The 19,048-nt window shown below is 44.4% G+C and overlaps 1 protein-coding gene across 6 annotated transcripts in view; it reads left to right on the top strand.

The window, feature by feature from the left end:
• Positions 1-19,048, top strand: part of FGGY (FGGY carbohydrate kinase domain containing) — a 389,130-nt gene that overhangs the window by 202,679 nt on the left and 167,403 nt on the right. For all 6 annotated transcript variants that reach the window (XM_074376388.1, XM_074376389.1, XM_010949914.3 and 3 more), the window contains one exon: positions 9,534-9,637. In XM_074376388.1, coding sequence (XP_074232489.1) covers positions 9,534-9,637 — 104 coding nt within the window. The remainder of the gene's footprint in view (positions 1-9,533; positions 9,638-19,048) is intronic.

Raw genomic sequence — 19,048 nt, 5'->3', positions numbered from 1 at the left:
TCTATTTTTCTTTTTCTGTCTTGTTGTCTGAAGCTTGGGGCAAGGTTAGATCAATCAGTCTAGGTGTGGTGGAACCCTGTGACCCTCTCCAGGGGCAGTGCTAGCCCCATAGAAACTTGGCTGGTTTTGGCTCCGGGAGTGAATTCCAGGCTTTGAAGAATCTGTCAATGTTCAACTAACCCCACAAAACCTCAGGAAGTTTTTGATGAAACCGAAACTCAGACCAGGGGAGGAGGTGCTGAGCTTGGCATCAGGGTCTGGGGAGAGAGAACTAGGGAGCCAACCAAGATCTTTTCCTCAGAAATTTCAGGCCTCTTCCACAGGGTCAGGTGTCTTAATGAGCAAGTTCCATCTCCCTCTTGGCGTTTTCCTGAAGCATCTCACTTGTCTGCTTTGTGTCCTTGAGGGCATTGCCAGGATGGCTAGTTCCTTTCTCACCTTCCAGGAGCCTTCAGGTAATTTATAAATGAAACCATTTGTCTAGGCGCAAGAAGAAGTTGCTGGAGGATACCTAGTCCTTCCATCTCCTGGGAGAAGCTGGACCCTAACACTTATTTAGCAGTCCCTCTATCCCAGGCATAGGGCTACTTGCCTCACACGTAGGGTGACCACCCATCACTGTTTGTTCTGGACTTGGTGGGATCCTTCCCGGGACACTGGGCATACAGTGCTAAAACCAGGAATGATGACCCTGGAAAGTAGATGCCATTACCCCATCTCACAGCTGAGAAGACTGAGGCATGGAGAGGCAAGTTAACTTATCGAAGGTTGCAGGGCACACTTGTGGTGGACCTGGGAATCCAATATGAATTGTCTGACTTCAGACCCTGAGCCTTGTCCAGCCATGTTCTTCAGAACGCAGGGTTCCATCTCTTTCACATTGTGTAGTCCTGCAACTTACATCATCTGACTGTTTCTCTGTCCTATGTCTTTGTTTTATTGTCTCTTTTGTCTCCAGGTCTACCTGAAATGCCTTTTCTTTCCTATCCCCTCCCCCTGCTGACTGAGGTAACTCCTTCAGGAGGTCCTTGTTGACCATACAAACTAGACCTGGAGTCCTGGCTCCATACTTTCATTAGATGTACTCAGATCTGAGTCATTGGTTGCTCCATACTGTCTTGTGTCTGCCTGTGTATCTTTCCACTCCTCCTAGACTGAGATCTGGTAGAATAAACGGCAACATCTTTCATCGTTAGATTTCCAGCTCTGGACACAGTGCCTGAGTTTTAATTGGGGATTGATGAATAACTGTTGAATTAATCATTTGATTTATAAAGTATCAGAAGGCAACTGTGTGATTTCAAGTCACAGTTTTAGATCTGTTTAAGGATTTATTCCATAAGATACTTTTGTGGTACTTGGACCAGTTCTCTTAATTGTGGCTTTTTAAATATTATTATCTTTAGACAGTGATTTTTGTGCATTAACTTGGCCATTTGTATAAGATTTCAGCCTGACTTTTTACCACGTCTAATGTTTGTGGGTGAAAAATTGTCTTTTATGAGGTCATAGATGAGGATGTCCAGGAAATCTAGAGGCTCTGTTGAGGTTAGCAAGAAAGGAATTTCTGAAATCAAGTTTTTGCTTTGTCTTTACTATGGATTTTGCTAGTGTTCTCTCTGAGTCTCAGATTTCCAAGCTATGACATATTAGCCTACCTTTGAGATTTGATCTTTCTGAGTAGAAAGGAGGAACAGAGGAGCAAGACCCAGTTATCTGAGGGTCTGTTCTTTGTTCTCTGGCTCTTGTATTTGGTGTCTGGTTGGGGCAAGTCATGGAAGAGTATAGCGTTTAGACAGAAATGGCAGCTACCATCGCCAGGTTGAATTGCAGGATGAGTGGCGCTACATGTTATCATGGCTTTTAGGGATATAAACAGCTTTTGGTTTATCATAACAAGGTTTAAAATGTTTGCCTGGATTTTCCCTACTGCCTGGTACCTCCTTTTCTTTATTCCCTGGAGCCCCCCATTATTCTGTCATGAGCTGTATGTGCAAGGACAGAAAACAAATGTTCCAGTCAATCTAAGTAAGCCCGGATACCTCTGGCAAAGCACGCAGCAGCCTGACTGTCATGCCAAGCCCTGCTGGTAACACTGGAGACCGAGAATGGTCAGGAATAACAACAATGGCAAAACTATATTGAGTAAACTATGTTCCAGGTACCGTCCTATTCGTGTCATCTTCACAATAGCCCTAGGAACTACATCTCTCGTCATTCCAATTTTATAGATGAGGGAAATGAGGCACAGGAAGGTTAAGTGGCTTGACCAACTTGCCCGACTTGAAATCAGGCAGTCTGGTTCTAGAGCTCTCATTCCTAACCATTGTGCCCTAAATAGTGCACTTATCCAGTGAAGTCTGCTCACATCTCATTCAAAGACCTTCCCTATTATCTTTCTAGCTCTGTTGGGGGTGGGGTGGAGTGTAAGGGACGGGGATGGTGGCAGTGTTAAGGTGTAGAAAGTTTCTTTGTAGACTTATTACATAGGGTTTTTAAAAAAGGTAAACCTACTTATAGGATTTAGATTGGGTGAATTCTAAATGGCATTTCTTTCAAAGCCAAGGTGATGCTTCATCAGACACAGGGATCACAGAAATCTCTTCAGCTGTTTCACTCCCCTTCATTTGTTGGGCTCGTGATGAACCCGTTCGGCTTGCTCTAGTGGCATTATAACAATAAATCCTGAAAGAGATTTGAGTTGAGCTCTGCTGTCTGTGAATACTTGGAATTCTTGTCAGTAGTTGAAAAGAAAGGAACTAGTTTGTGTAGGCTCCATGAGATTTAGAGTTGGGTAGACACTCTTAAGTCTGGGGGACCTTGGACAGTTTCCTGGAAGAACTTCAGTCCCGTTTTCCATATCAGTGAAACAGCATGGCAATGACAACCTCTCGAGATCATTATATGAATTTAATACAATAATATTTGCAAAGTGTGGAGCATGAAGCAATCTTTCAGTAACCATAGGGATCTTAGGACCTTGACTCTACCAGTGATTTTGACAATTCTAAGCAAGTTGTGCTGTGAGGCTCCAGTGATAATTTTACTGTTACCTGTGAATTGTCCCTCAAAACTCTTCAGAATCTTTCACGATTATTCATAATTAAGACATACAGCATTTGTCATCTTTATCTAGAAAATGTCTTGTGTTTTACTTATACATGCCTTATGCTGCACACAGTCATTCATTAAACAACAACAACAATAAAAATTAGTGAGTCACTGTGGTGTCAAGACCTGCTGTGGCCTCGGTCAGCTCACAGTCTCATAGAGGGAGACAGCTGTGCCACCACATACGTTACAGACCCAGCGATAGAACCTGTGCAGTGTCGGGGTGGGCTGCAAGGAGAGAGGCGTGGTCCGTTCGCCCTGATGGGGGTGCCCCGGGGGAACGGGGGAAGACATGGTCAGGAAAGGCTTCTGATGAAAGACCTGGGTCTTCAAAATGGAGTCTGTGTCCCCCCAAGTAGATTGTGGGGGGATGGACTGTATTGTGGAAAGAATATTCTAAGCAGAAGGAACAGCACGAGGAAACGTTGAGTGGCATGACCCAGCAAGGCACGTTCAGGAATAAGTAGAAAGTCTCTACACTTGTGCTAAGCACATCTGTAGGTCCTGGATTTAACAGTCCCATGTTTTTGAGTCCCGGTGTGTTCCACATACATCTCACTTAATGCCCACAGCAATTTTGTAAGGTAAATGTTGTTACCCAAAATCTTCAGATGTGGAAATTGAGGTTCTAGAGATCAAGGCATTTACCCAAGGACATGCAAGTGGGATTCAATAACAGCAACAGTAATAAAAACAGCAAGGATTCATATATTGTGCTAGGCCTGCCCCAGCCACACCGTCCAGTGCAGCATCCACTAGCCACACGTGGCTACTTCAGTTAAGTAAAGTTCCTCAGTTGTACTCACCACATTTCAAGTGCTCAGTTGCCACACATGTCTGGTGACTGACTGCTCTATTGGAAAATGCAGATACGGAATATTTCCATCATCTCAGAATTTCCTGTGGATAGCACTAGTCTAAGCACTTTACATATGTTAACACATCTAATCCTTGTAACAGTCCAATGAGGAGGATATGATTATTCAAACTGTGCAGATGTGGAAAATGAGGCACAAAGGAGATAAGAAACTGAAGCAAGTTCCCATGATGAACAAGTCCAGGTTTTTAAGCACGACACTGTAGTACCAAACTCATATATGATATTCTATATAAAATAAATGAATATTAGTCAAAAGAATATAATTCAGTATATTCTTTTCTTTAGACTGTTGTTGGTCCTCTGCAGAGAAAATGTCTTTGATATGATTCTTACCCTTCCAGGATCTTACAGTTATTGGAGCCAGCTTTCCATATATGAGGCTGGTCTCCAGAGAGCCTCCTCTCCAGGGACCCTATAAACTTCTTGTCCTGCTTAGTTAGAAAATTAATTTGATGCAGTTTATCAGTCATCTCATTCCTCCAAATGGCTGATTCAAGAGTCTCAAGTTGATAGTCTTAAGTAATGTTCAAAACCCTTCTCATCCTTTTTTCCTTCAGAGAAGGTGTCTGGGCTCGTTATTTCAAGAGTGTCTTTTGACACTTCCAGTACTTCCATAGCAGACCTTTTTATATTTTTCAAACCTAGGGGAAGAGCTTCAGACTAGGAGACTAAAAGTCCTTGTGTGAGCCCTGCTTCTGCCTCTAAGTAGCTAAATAAACTGGAGTAAGCTACTTTACTTCTCTGAAATTCAGTTTCTTCAAATGTGATCTCAAAAATAAAATAACACATATTATACGATTTTTTAAAGCTAAATGAAGGGTACAGTGTTTGAGGATGCTTTGCAAGCTATAAAGTATTTTATATAGCTATAAAGTCTGAGATAATTATAACACAAATGCTGGAGCTTGGGGTGTTTTTCTTCTATCTAACCCTTTAAAGTTTTCAAAGCAGTTGTGGCTTGATAAATTACAGGATAACCCACTCTTAATCATAACATTTGCAAAGTCTCTTTTTTCTTTTACGCAAATATGGTAGATATTTAATAAATGTTTGGATGGAAGGATGGATGGTTGGGGGAGAGGGAGGGAGCTAGCATGTAAAAGAAAATAAGAGAGTCGTTCATGAAGTTTTAATTTTTCCTTTTAAATTCTGTATTTTTAAAACATATTCCTGGATATGAACTACGTTCTTGTGTATGATGTGGGGAAGAGGCCCTGAACTGATTCATTGACACAATAAGCTTGTCTTTCTGCTATTTGTTTTTCGTTCAACAAAAAATTCATTAAGCATTCATTAAACGCTCAGCTGAGCATTGTGCAAGGTTCAGAGAAAACACACTTGAATATCTCACAATTTTTTTGGCACAGGGTGGGGGACGCCTGTCTCTTCAGCTGCTAATTTTGCCCTTTAAGCTTTCTGAGGAATGCGGAATTAACTGACACTGTGCAGTCATGTGAAGGGCCCCCGCAGTGCTAAGGGCCGTGCTTGTCAAAATCCCGTCTTAGGAATTGGTTCCTGATGTACGTGTGCAGCCCGTGATTCCTCTCTGGGTTGTGAAATGTGTTTATTCACAAAGGAGAAGGCTCCTCCTCCCCTTTGTTGCTTTCCCTGCTTTGGACCTCTTTTCTCAAGCAGGATTGGCCCCTCTGAGCCCTATGTGGCCAAAGGAAAAATATGAGATAGATCAGCCCTGGGATTCACATTGTGTCACGGGGGCATCAGCCCTGCACTGCCCTTGGATGGAATGGACGTTAGACAGGGTGTACAGAGAATCTCTCTGGAGGGGAAATTGGGCAAGACCTGCCTCTCTCCGCTGCTATACTAGCCTGGCCTGAGGTTTTTTCTAAGTCTTCTTGGGACTTGAGAAGATAGGATCTTGGAAGGGACTTTTTTCTGCCCTTTTTTTCCAGACAAGGAGAATACTTGACTTGGTATTTAAAAAAAAAAAGTCACTGTGCGTATTTTGTACTGAAGATGGGTGAGAAAGAACCTCCACTTACAATCCATTGCCCGCCGTGTATGTGAGGAAGCAGTTCAGACTTCCAGGTGGTCTGTAGCAGAATTGGGGCTAACTCAGATTTTCTAACTCTAAATCCATGGCTTGTCCATGGTGTTCCATGGGGAAATGACACTTCCAAATATATGTCCTTTATATAAAACAATTGTAACATCATCAAGTGAGGGTTCTAGAAAGAACGTGGGTTTTAGGGTCAGACAGGACAAGGTCACGGTGCCACATTCTGACACTGCCCCCACATCTCTGTGACCTTAGGGCAGGCTACTTGAACGCTCTGGTCCTTGCTTCTTCTCTGTGTGTTGAAAGGAAGAAAGCGTGTTTATGTTTCATAGATGTTGCAAAGATTAAATGAGGCAATGTTCAGAGACTTTAATGCGGTATCCAGCCTGTCGTAGATACCTGATAAATTTGCTAAAAAGGTAGGAAGAATACAGTTGTCTCTTGAGAAAGGCTTCAGATGTATTGATGATGATGGTGGTGAGGGTGGTGGTGACAAAGACACTCTTACTCACACTTTCATTTTTAAACGTTCCCTCAATATCAGAACTGCTATGTGATATGATTATTTTCTCCTTTTTATAGCTGGTCTTTCTGTCTCCAAATTCCATTCTTTTTTCATTATAACACACTCGTTCTCAGATTCTGAGCCTAGTAATATCAACAATGAGTCTGCTAAGTAAAGAAGAAACAAAGAAATATTTCCCACCCATTTCTTATTTCCTATGTTTAACCCCCTTTTAGGACTGAATTACCCTGTAAAATAAATTTTGTCCATGCTTTATATACGGGGGCCAATAAAGGCAGGTTATCATCAGGAATTCCTTGAACTTGTAACACTGTGGACCAGCAAAGCCAACCCCTTTTGTCTTAAGGATCTCAGGATGAGTATCTTTAAGGCCCCAGTATTTTGAGATATGCAGATAAGTAAACGTTGACCACCTAATTATTGGGTTTTTATCTTGGAGAAAAACCTAAGACTCAGCAATTTGGAATCAGACTCCCTGGACGTGACTGTCAGCCCTGCTTCTTGTGAGCTGTGGGACCCTGCTTCCGTGACTTCTCTTTTCTAAGCTTCAGTTTCCTCATCTGTGATATGAGGGTGATAATAACACAAGTCACATTTGGTGTTTGTTAAGAGTGAAATGAGACACATCCAAAGAGAGAGCATGCAAAAAGAGCTCAATTAAAATGAGCTTGTGTCTAACGTTTCTTCCTCTCTGAAAGCCTCTGTGCCCTGGGTGGGGAACTTACCACTGGAGATCCACCCAGAAATACATAAACCACTCTAAATGTGTTTGGAAGAAAAAAAAGAAAAGGGATCTGGTACACAAAAATGGTGACCCACGTTATGAAGGAGCTAGGAAGGGCTATATTCCCTGGGAAGTGAGCCAGGAGTCAGCAAAATAGAAGCTATTGCCACCCCTAGTTGGAGGGACAAGAGAGGAGGGGCTGTAAGCAGAGGCAGAGGGCAGTGGACACCAGCACAGTGGGAGCATTGGTGGCTCTGACAGCAAAGCTGAAGTCCTGGAGGAGAAGTGCCCCCTGACACAGGGGAGGCAGGGGAGACGCACACAGGCTCTCCAGTGCCTTCAGCTCTTATCAGCTGGCAGGGCCGACCTTGGCCGACCTGGAGTCTGGGAGCCTCAGGTTGCAGGGCAGGGGCCTTGGTGGAAGCCCTCAGGCCCAGGACTCTTCCAGCCTTAGGCCCAAACCTCAGTCACCTGGTTGCTGGGACCTAACTACTATGATCACTGACAAAAAATTTTTAAGAGGCTTCTGCCTTCCGCTCCTGGGCTCCTGAACCATAGCTGAGGTTCACAGGTTGTTGTGCCCAAGAAAGTCGAATTTGGAAAAAGCATTAGAAAAACCACAAAAGTTGTTGGAATGTAAGAGATCTGTTAGTGGCCCCGTAGATCCTGCTTTCTGGAAAGGCCTGCTTGTGGAGCAGCCAGTGCCCTCAGGATCTGGGGATCTGTTGCCTCAGGAGGCACCCCTACCCTGCCTTTCACCTGACTAACTCCTGCTGAACTCAGCATGAACCCACCTCCTTGAGAAATGTCCCTGAACCCCTATTAGTGAGCTCAGCTGCGCCTGGAGTCCCTCCTGTCCCATGCTGATCTCTGTGTTAAAATGCTCCATTTAGACCTCTCCCTCCCTCCCACCAGACCGTGAGCACCCCGAGGACAGGGACTATCTTCTAAATTTACCCTCGCATCTCCATGCATTGGTACTTTCACTTCCTACTCCATGCTGGCTGCTGTGCTCGGTGCTGGGGTGCTAAGCACATGGGGGAGGCAGAGCCGGCTTCCTGCAGCTTTTATTAAAGAAGAAGAGGCAGACAGTCTATAGTAATTCTTTAAGTTACCGGTGTCTTGAGTGTTTGGGAAGTCCAAGAATGCAGGAGAATGTTGAACAGGGTGCCCCATCTTCCCTGGAGGAACAGGGAAGCTTTCCCAGGAAATAACATTTGAGTTAGGGATAAATTGGAGTTACCCTGTCAAAGAGCTTGGGGAACAGTATTTCAGGCAGAAGGAAGAGCAAATGCAAAGGTCTAGAGGTGGGAAGGAGCACTGGGTATCAGAGATTGAGAGCAGGGCGGCATTGCACGGAGCCAGTGAGGCCACTGGGGGCTGTTCCCTCCTGCCTCCCAGCCTCTACATTCTGCCCCAGCACTTTCCACCTCCTGCCTGTGTTGTAGTTGGAATTTTGCGGCTCCTGCATCACACTACATCACACCTTGTACATTGTTTTATGCATAGAAGGTCCTTGTTGGATATTTGAATAAATGACAGACAGACGACTCTAGGCTCTGAACAGTCTCTCTGATTCTCCCCTCACTTCTGTAACTTCACTTGCCCAGCAAGTATCAAGGAACACAACCTGTGTGGAGAAGCAGCCTGAACTTAGACAATTTATAGGAAACTCTGCTACCTGGCATTCTTTTAACAGAAACTCACTGTCAGCCACTCTTTCCTTTACACTGAGAATTCTGCAATGAGTAGTACTGAGAATGATGACCTAGCAATGCTGAAAAGATTCAGTCATCAAACAGAGATTGAACTGTGATGTGTTAAACCAGATTCCCTTCGGCCCTGCTCCCTACTACCACTGTGACCTTGACGGATCACTCAACCCATAGTTGGGCCTCCCTTCCTCCACTGATGTGTGTGGTCTTAATATGATCAACTTGACAGGCTTAATATAAAATGAGACTGTACACAGAACCTGGTGTTTCATGAGCAGAAAGTCACAGATAGCTGTTGCTTTTATTATTCTAATTGTAGTTACTATTATTGTTGCAGTGCTGGATGTGGCACACTGACTAGGGTAAAGCAAACAGAACAGGTTTCCTAGGTCCCCTGGCAGGCCAGTACGCTCTTTTGGTTTCTATTGGAGACTGGCCTACATACGGAATGCCTTCTCAATTTTGCTTGGCTATTAAAAAAAATATATTTTACGGTTTTTTTTTGCTTTCTTTCCTTCCTTTTTTTAAAGAGGATTTTGTTTTGTTTTGTTTTCTCACAGGAGTGATTGGGGCAGATGTGAGGGGGTATGGCCTCGCCTGTGAGGAACAGCCAGTGACGTCACGGCTGGCTGTCATCTGTGGAACATCTTCTTGTCACATGGGGGTGAGTCGGTGGAACGAGGGCGGGGCCACCACCCTCCTTGGAGGGCAGCCCAGCCTGGAGGAGATCTGAGCTGCTGGTCCCTTCCTGCCCCCTGTTCTTTGTCTAGCCGGAAGCCCAGCCCTCCTTCCAATAGCCTTGCTTAAATTTGCCAGATCTTTTTCCAGGGGCCAGATTCTTAAAAAGTGTGAAAAGTGTTGAGTCTCCCTTTGGCATCACCCTGGCCAGAGAGCCGAGGAGTGAGGGGTGAAATCAGATCCAGAGATGGCAGAGCCTGGCTTTCAGACGAGCGGTCCCCTACCATGTAGCCAAGTCTTCTCTGCAAGAGGGTGTCTGTTTTCCTTGGCCGCTGAGCTCTCTCTCAATCAATATAAATCCATCTCCCTGGGAGCGATCTGATGATATATAGAATTAGACTGCATATCATGACTTCAAAGGAACACTGATAAGCAATTTTTACTTTGTTAATTTTTCTCCATGAATTAGTGGAAAGGCTTTCTCCAAGATTGCAGTTAAAATTTAGTGCCTGCCCTAAAATTTATATCTTCTTTAAATGCGTGAGTCTGAAAGCATTCCATTTTGATAAGTACCCATTTCTACCATATTTTTATTTAAAAGTCATTATTCTGTTAAACTCAGATGGACGACTCCTTGGATTTTTCCCAGATGAGTAAACGAGAGGGGAGAGTGGGGGAAGAGGAGGGAGGCAAATAGGGGAGTGGTAGGGACATAAATAAGGGCTAGAGTGGGATCTAGGGTACAGTCCAGGGCAGAATCCCTACAACCATGGACAGACTCATGTATGATGGGAAACTGTGTTACCGTGAGGACCAGTGAGCCTTTTGTACCATGAAATATTTTGACTAACTAAATATTGATATCGACTGATCCACTGATCCTCTGCTCTTGTGTCCAGGGCTGTGCTAAATCCAGGGGATAGAAGGATGACAGGGCCTCCCACTGGTGAGATAGAACTGTAACAGCTATTATGATAGGAGGCCCCGGAGTATGGATTCAGATTGATCTCGTGATACTGAGCATCTAGTCTGTGCCAGGTGTTGTGTCAGGGGTTCTCACGTGTTTCACAGAGATGGTGGGGCTGCCCAACAGGTTTCCAGTCCCAGTTCCTCCACATCCTAAAGATGTCTCTCGGGCAAGGCACTTCACCCCTCTGGGCCCCAGATTCCTCATCTGTGAAACGTGTGGAGCTGTAGTATGTATCTCATAGTATTGTGAGGATGAATGAAGTGATAAATGTGCTTCACATAAAGTAAGCACTTCGCCAGCTCTCCATCACTATCCTTATGTTGTTGGGCATCAGGGAGTCAGTGACCAACTGCCTGGGGAGGGTCCAGGGTGAGGGACACCTTCCTGAGGGGACGCTGGTGCTGGACCTCCTTGTTCCCCCTCCAAAAATAAAATTTTCCTTCAATTTGTTTCTCTGGACAAAGTCTTAAAAGGAACTTCCTTAAGTTTAAAAGTCCTGGCCTCTTCCTTCCCCTCAGCAGCCTTAGTTGTTAGGCTTAGTTGTCACTGAAGGGAGACAGATACAGAGGCTTAAGGCTGCCTGGAGCAGGAGGTGCCCACTGAGCCGTCAGCCCTACCTCCTCGACGTGAGTCTACACTTGTTAGCTTGTCTTCACTGAACACTTTCTAATTAAAAAAAAAAAATTTTGCGGGGGAGGTAATTAGGTTTGTTTATTTATTTGTTTGTTTATTTGATGGAGGTACTTGGGATTGAACCTGGAACCTCGTGCATGCTAAGCACGTGCTCTAGCACTAAGCTATACCCTCTCCCTGAACACTGTTTTAAACCCATTTAAATCATCTCCCATTTTCACAGAGACACATCTGATCTGGTTTCTCCCGTCAAGTCTAAATGTCAGGCATTTTAACCCCGCTCAGTTCGGGTTTATGAGCAAAAGCAAATCCAAATGAATGTGAGTCTCTGGCAACCCCATTTCTCAGTATCCTGGTCTCTTAGTGAAAATGAGGCTGGCTGGTTGTTCAGCATTTATTTATTTATTTTTTCAAATTAAGCGACTAAGCCATAGAAAAGTCCAGTAATTCTCCCAAGGCCACAAAGCTAGTAAGCTGGAGCTGGGAACTCAGGTCCATCTCCGTCTGCTTCCCGGATGCTTCTCGATGCCTTACTGTGCTGTGCAGAGTGGTGATGTGCCCACAGAGGGTGGAGAGAGCCTGGGCTTCCAAGTCAGATGTGGGCTTGGACATCTACTCGTGCACCTTGAGGCCCTATGACCTAAGTGAGCTCTTGACTTCTCTGAGTGTCTGATTCTTCATCCAACACATTAGGGGCGAGGATGCCAGTCTTACAGGGTTGCTGGGTAACATGAATTATGACTGTACATCCCTAGTGCATGGTAGACACTCAGAAATGGCGGGGATTCTTTTTACCCCTTCCTAGTGATATAAAAGGCTCACATGAAGCAACTGTTTGGGCTTTAACAAGTTTGATGGGCAGCTGCAGTTGGTTGCAATGAATGAGGGCCATAAAATGCCGTTTATTATGGTCATGTTGTGCTGGAAATAAAGTCCCCTCCCCCACCGTGCTTTGTACTTGGGAGTGGGAAGGGACCTTCTGGGCCAAGGGGATTAATCATCAGCTTTAATGTTATGTGGTGAGGGCGAGACTGTGGTCATGCGGCATCAGAAAATGCCTTTGATCTTGCTCAGGTGCTGGGCGCCCAGTGAGCTGGCAACAATGGCACCTTTGTGAGGTCTAGGAGAGGTGCAGGTCTGAGGAAGCACTCCCAGGGAAACTCAAGGACCCTCTTTGTTGTGGTTCAGGCAAATATAACCACCAACTGTCAGGAAAAATTCACCAAACAGAACACAGGGGACCAGAGGGGGCTGTGGGGCTTTTCAAGAAGTGGTTTCCAACTTGGTCTGAAGGATCTTCTTTCTTCCTGTCTGCTCCCTGCTGATGTTTCTAATTCAGGAGGTTGATTGGGTCCAAATTCCCAGTCATATTTTGTGTTTGATCCTCCTTCTAGATCACCCAGAGTGAATGAATGAAGGAATGTCCAAATAACAAGTGTTGGTACTGAGACGTTCCCTTCCTCCAGGTCCCTGTTACTTCCAGGAATCTGGAGAAAGAGCCTGAGGTTGAACATAAGCCTTCCTAATCAGGCCTTTGATATTTTAGAAGATACAAGTGTGGGTTGCACATTTCTCTTCCTTGTAGATGATTTAATTAACAAGGGGGGAAAAATACTGTGCTTTTTTTTAACTCCATGAAAGCAGAGTTGCTTGTTCAGAGTTAATTACTACCAAGTCACCAAAACCCAAGATCATACACAGCAGGGGTGAGCCAGAGGTTGAAAAGTCAACAGGGTCAGATGGAGCTGATCCTTGCCTTTGCTCCAGCACCCCTTTGCTTGAGCTGTCAAGTCACGTTGTAACTTGGCACCTGGTCTTCAGTTAGCATGACAGATGGAGAGAGAACCCTGGGAAGAGGGTGGGAAGTACTGAAGGGGTAAGGTTTGAGCAGAACAATACTTGGTGAGAGCTGGGAATTACAGCTGCACCTTAAATTGCTCAAACTGAAGCTTTCTCAGAGTCTTAGAGAACTACCTACGTTTATCTATCCATTAATAGTTGTAGCATTTCAAAGACACAAACTGATATGCCAGCTTCACCACTTACTGTGGGCATTTAGATAGGATACTTCCTCTTTTAGTGTCTTTATTGGTTAAATGTTGGCAATAGTATTTACCCAGAAAGTTGTTTTGAAGGTAAAATGAGATAATCTTTGTAAGCAGCTTGGTATGGTATCTAGTGCCAAATTCCAAATGTGGTGTTATTGTTAAAAACGATTCGTTAAAGTCAGAATGATCTGTGTGACAATGGGTTAGAATGAAAGACATCAGGATGAACTCATGTTTAGCTTAATGTAGATTACATCTGTATACATATAGAACTATTTATAGACATGTGTATGTATACAGGTTAGTAAACATAAATGTATTTTCCTAGCTGTGACAGCAGAGGAGCCTAGAAACAAGGACACCCCAGCAACTAATTGCTACAAGCACTCCTGGTGCTTAAATCTTGGTTTCTAATACCGATTTCCAATAAAGAGAATCAGAGCTTCTTGGAGAAATGGTTGATTCTAGGACTGAGGCAGGAAATTGACAAGACTGGCCTAGTGTATCTCGTCGTAGCACCAAAAAGGAAGGAAGTACGAAAACAAAACAAACCCACAACTGATGGGATTATCAGGAACCAACCAAGGAACCTTCCAGTGGTCAAAATGAACCATTTGAGCAGAATAATAAAGTGTATTGGATTATAACCCAAGTTATAGCATAAATATCATGAGTCCATACTCATAAATAAATGAACAGAAGAGCCAAGTCTCTCATGCAGGAGAATTCCAAATAATTTATGTAGATATTCCCCACCTCAAGCAGCAGAGCATAACTTCCTGTTCCTGAAGTGTGATCTACACGTGGTGACTTCCTTTCAAAGAGGACAATAAAAAAAGGGGGAAAAAGAACAATTTTATAGTGGCAAAATCTGACATGCTAACCTCAGCCAGGTGACCAGGGCCAACACCAAGTGTTAAGTCAGGTTGATAATATGTACTGATGACATGATGTGATGAGAATGGCACTTTATCTTTATTATCTTCATCCCAAAGACCTTTAACCACAGTCTAATTAATCATAAGAAAAACATCAGACAAATTCCGTTTGAGGGACAGTCTACAAAATATCTGACCAGTGCCCTCTCAGACTGTCAAGGACATCAAAAAAACAAGGAAAGTCTGAGAAATGATCACAGCCAAGAGGAGCCTAAAGAGATGTGACAACTAAATGTAGTGTAGCATCCTGGATGGGATCCTGGAATAGAAGAAAGGCCCTAGGTGAAAACTAAGGAAATCTGAATCCAGTAAAGTCTTTAATTAATGGTAGTACAGCAACATTGTCCTTTACTTGTGACATACAAGCTTAATGTAGGATATTAATGACGGAGGAAACCAGGTGTAGTGTATGTGGAATTCTGTGCTATCTTCCAAACTCTTCTGTAATCTAAAACTGTTCCAAAACTAAAAGTTTATGTCCAAAATTATTCATTAAATCATTCACTCACTACCAGAACGTTTTCTTGTATTTGCCTGGCTAAGTGCTAAGAGTATTAAGATAAATACGATAAAATGTCATGCCTGCCCTCATTGGGAAAGACAAGAAGAAGGTGACTGCCGTTCAGAAGGGTAATTCCGATGGTAAATTTAGGACTGGAATATGGAGAAGGGGACCGCTCAAGTGTTCAGGAGACAGGAAAGTTTTCCTGTAGGAGGTGATACTTCTAGGGTTGTGGTCTCCCACCACCCTCCCCCCACCTCACTGGGACACTGTTCGTGCCAGCTCAGGTGCTAGTCCCTGTCCCCACCCTTCCCCTCTTTGTCTTCTGTGTCTACAACAGCCAAGCTGACTTCTTCTGTGGCTGGATGGGATGTGGGTATTGCAGGCCCATTGGGAGAGACCACAGGAAGGGAAAATGTAACAGCTAAGGAGAGAGGGGGCAGGTTTCTCTGTCTTAGTCTCTTTAGCAAGTGGCATTGGAAGAGGTCATTGAGAGAGGTGGAGAGGGAAGGGAGTCCATACAGCACAAATAGGACCACTGTTACACCTTCCAGTGAAAGAGCTGGGCCTGTGCATGAAGGGTCCTTTTCCCTCTTCATTCACCAGGACCTGCTATTGTCACCCTCTAGGGCCCATGTTCTCAGGACTCAGCTTTCCATACTGAGGCTTGCCCTGGGCCCCACAACCAGAAAACAGACTATCTGCTAAGCATTGATTTGGCAAGAAGGGGTTTGATGTGGTTCAGTGAGTAGTAGGAGACAGCTCATGCACTCAGGAAGCTCAGGGTTGTACTTCTGGCATTTGAGGCAGGAGAGTTCTAAACTGTGCTGGATGGAGGCTATTCAGAATCCCTGGTCCAGCCTCAGTCATTATGAGGAGACAGGCAATACCACTAGTCGGTACCATCTATGAGCCCTGCAGTGTACGAAGCACTGTTCTAAATCCTTTGTGTCATGGAATCAGCTTGACAGTCCTGTCAGGTAGGCACCATTTACTGTCCCCATTTCACACTGAAGTGGGTCACACCATGTGCAGGAAGGGGATGCTTGTCTGAGCCCTCAGGAGACTGACTCCAGAGTCCTTGCTCTTCCCTTTCAGTTAAATAGCTTCTCTCAAAGGCCCAGAGTGGAGGGTGAGCAGGCTCAATTAAAATGTAGGCAAATGTTGGTACCAACATCTCACCAAAGAAAGGATTTGAGTGACAAACACCTGAGAAGATACTGAGCATCATTAGTCACTAGGAAAATGCCAGTTCTAACCACAGTGAGATCCACTACAGGCCTGCTGGAACAACTGACCTTGTAGGGAAGATGTGGGGAACTGAAACTTAACATACCACTGGTCGGAATGTGAAATGGTGCAACCACTTTGGAAAACAGTTTAGCCATTTCTTACAAAGTCAGTGTACACCTCCCATGTGATCCAGCCGTTCCATTCACAAAGGTGTATGTACAGAAATGCGTACAAGGATATTCACAGCAGTGTTATTTGTGATAGCCCCAAACTGGAAACAACCCAAATGTCTATCCACAGTGAATTGATAAACTCTTGGTCCATCATTAGAATGGACGACTACGAAGCAATAGAAGGGAGTGAGGTATTAATATAAGATACAACATAGATTAATCTCCAAATAATGATGCTGAGTGATAGAATCCAAACAGAAAGAGTACAAACTATGTAATTCCATTTATTTAAAATTCTAGGAAATGCAAGCTAATACCGAATGACAGGAAGCAGATCAGTGGTGGCCTGCCGTGGGGGAGTGGGCACCACGAGGGCCAGGAAGGGAGGGTTACAAACGGGCACGAGGAAACTTTCGGGGGTGATGGCCGTATTTACCTTGGCAGTAGTCATGTCTTCACTGGAGGGTGTACACTATGTCAGAACTTATCAAACCAGATGTTTTAAATATGCATAGCTTACTGAATGCTAATTATAGCTCAATAAATCTTTAAAAAAAGGAAAGAAATTCAGAAAAAATAACAACAATAATAGTGGATGCAAACACTTTTTTTTTTTTTAATTGAAATCCAGTTGATTTACAGTGTTGTGCAAGTCTCTGGTGTTAGCATGGTGATTCAGTTATATACACACACATATTTATATTCTTTTTCTTACTCTTTTCCATTATAGGTTACTACAAGATAATTGAATATAGTTCCCTGTGCTAGACAGAAAGACCTTGTTGTTTATCTATTTTGTATGTGTGTCTGTAATCACTTAAATAGTGCTGGCTCTACTCCAGACACTGTTCTAAATGCATCTCTAAAAATGGTTTAGTCCTCATTGAAAAAAAATCGTACCTAGTAGTTGCTCAATAAATACTAGTTTTCACTTCTTTCCTTCTAACCCAAGTTAATCCTCTAGCCACTCTGACCTATCTTGCTGTTCTGCCCTTTTGGCCCCTGCACAGACCAGTAAGTATTGTTATTTGTGTTTTAATGGTATTGACTTGTTTCTCAGATGAAGCTGACTTGCTTAGAGGGTCCGTGTTAGTGGGTCCATGTCTCCATTGCCCTTCTTGTCCCATTCTGTCTGGTTTAGAGCTGGTGCATGGTGGATGCTTAGTGACTGCATGGCTGGATTGCTCCCCAGTCACTTCCCTCGTTGGCAGGTGTGCCAGTGCTTGAATTTTCCTCAATCTCCTCTCACTTCTTCCCGATCCAGTGGAGCTGTCTTTCATCATCTGTGTCTGCTGAGTGGGAGCCAACTGGGAGCAGCCCCCCAGCCCCTTGTCTGAGGTGCTGTCTGTCTGTTTGCACCCCCACGGTGCTGGGGAGAGCTGGGAGTTTGCTTGGCCTTCCAGGAAGTAAGAGTCTCACTGCACAGCTTTACTGTAGTGGGGCTGGGGGTCACACACCAGCCGCGCCTGCTGTCTCTTCTTTCCTCTACCACACAGTCCTACAGAACTCTCCGCTCCTATCCATTCTCTTGGGGGAGAACAGGATTCCTTCCCAGCAGCTCCTCAGGATGCACCTTGGCTCAGAGTAGATCTGCAGCCTGCTCTCTGTTCTGTCAGGAAGAGGGAATGAGGAGCCCCTGGGCTCTAACCAGGGAAAAGCCAGCCTCCCAACCACGCCATGTCGTCAGAGCTGCATGCTTTGGGTGATGACTGTAGCAGCGCTGTGTTTCACCCAGGCCCGTGCTAAAGGAACAAAGGATGCTATCATTCCTTACAAGGGAACTGCAAAGTCAGACTACAGTGTGACCCACTACATGCTTGTCAGAACAGCTGACGTTGCGGCGAGGATGTGGGGAACTGGAACCTCACGCACTCCTGGTGGGAGCGTGAAACAGCACAGCCGCTTTGGAAAACAGTTCAGCAATTTCCTACAAAGAAACACTCACACCTGCTGTGGGATCCAGCCATCCCACTCCTGTAGAAGCTGGGCAGGGCTGTCTGGTCCCAGGTTTCTGGAAGCCCACCAGGAACACAGCAGAGTCAGGTAACACAAGGCCTTTCATAAAGTCAGAAACAAAAGCCTCTGGTGAGAGTCTGTCCTGAGCCCAGCTTTCCACAAAAGACGGCATCTTGCCTAGAAGAATGGTAGAAGCGGAGGGGAAAAAAAAAAAAAAACCAGCAGCAGTAACAGTGGCATCTGATATTTACTGCATGCTTATCATGGGCTAAGAAATTTGAATATATTATTGTATCTCATCTTCGTGATAACCTCCTGCAGTTATCAGCATTATCCTCCCATTTTACAGGGACAAAAACTGAGTCTCAGAGAGACAAAGTACTTACCTGAGTCACATAACTAGTAAGTCCTAGAGATAGTTTCTGATTCCGGCCTTTTGATTCCAGGGCTCACATTCTCAACTCTTGCAGAACAAAAACTGGGGCCATGGGATGGGTTGGTCACACACAGGGGTGTTTTGTGGGAATAGGGGTGAAGTGATTACAAGGCAGATCTTTTCCAAAGCCTGGTGAGAACTGCCAAGTTAGGGCAGGATGCAGCTAGACCACAGTGTTCTCATTTTACCTTCTTCTCAGCCTTTCAAATCACTGCCTTTCAGGAGGCACCCAGTTTAATGATAACAATAAAAATAAACAACATTGCTTGTCACCATTATCTCCTGGGCGGAGAGTATTTATGAGTCTTTTTATTTATAATCTTTGCTGTTTCTTTGCTGCTCTGTGGTCAAGTGCTGAATTAGGCAGTTTGAAGACATGCGGCTGACTTCCCAAATCAAGGAGATGTTTTTGTATTCGTTTGGAAGAGCATGAAATGAAAACCACATTGATTTTTCTCCCTTTTTCTATTTACCGCTCATCCACTGTGTGGGTGACTTGTATACCGTG

The sequence above is a fragment of the Camelus bactrianus genome, chromosome 13, assembly GCF_048773025.1.
Source record: "Camelus bactrianus isolate YW-2024 breed Bactrian camel chromosome 13, ASM4877302v1, whole genome shotgun sequence".
Lineage (NCBI taxonomy): Eukaryota > Metazoa > Chordata > Mammalia > Artiodactyla > Camelidae > Camelus > Camelus bactrianus.
The sequence above is the reverse complement of the archived record's forward strand: the minus strand, read 5'-3'. Positions and strand labels throughout refer to the sequence as shown.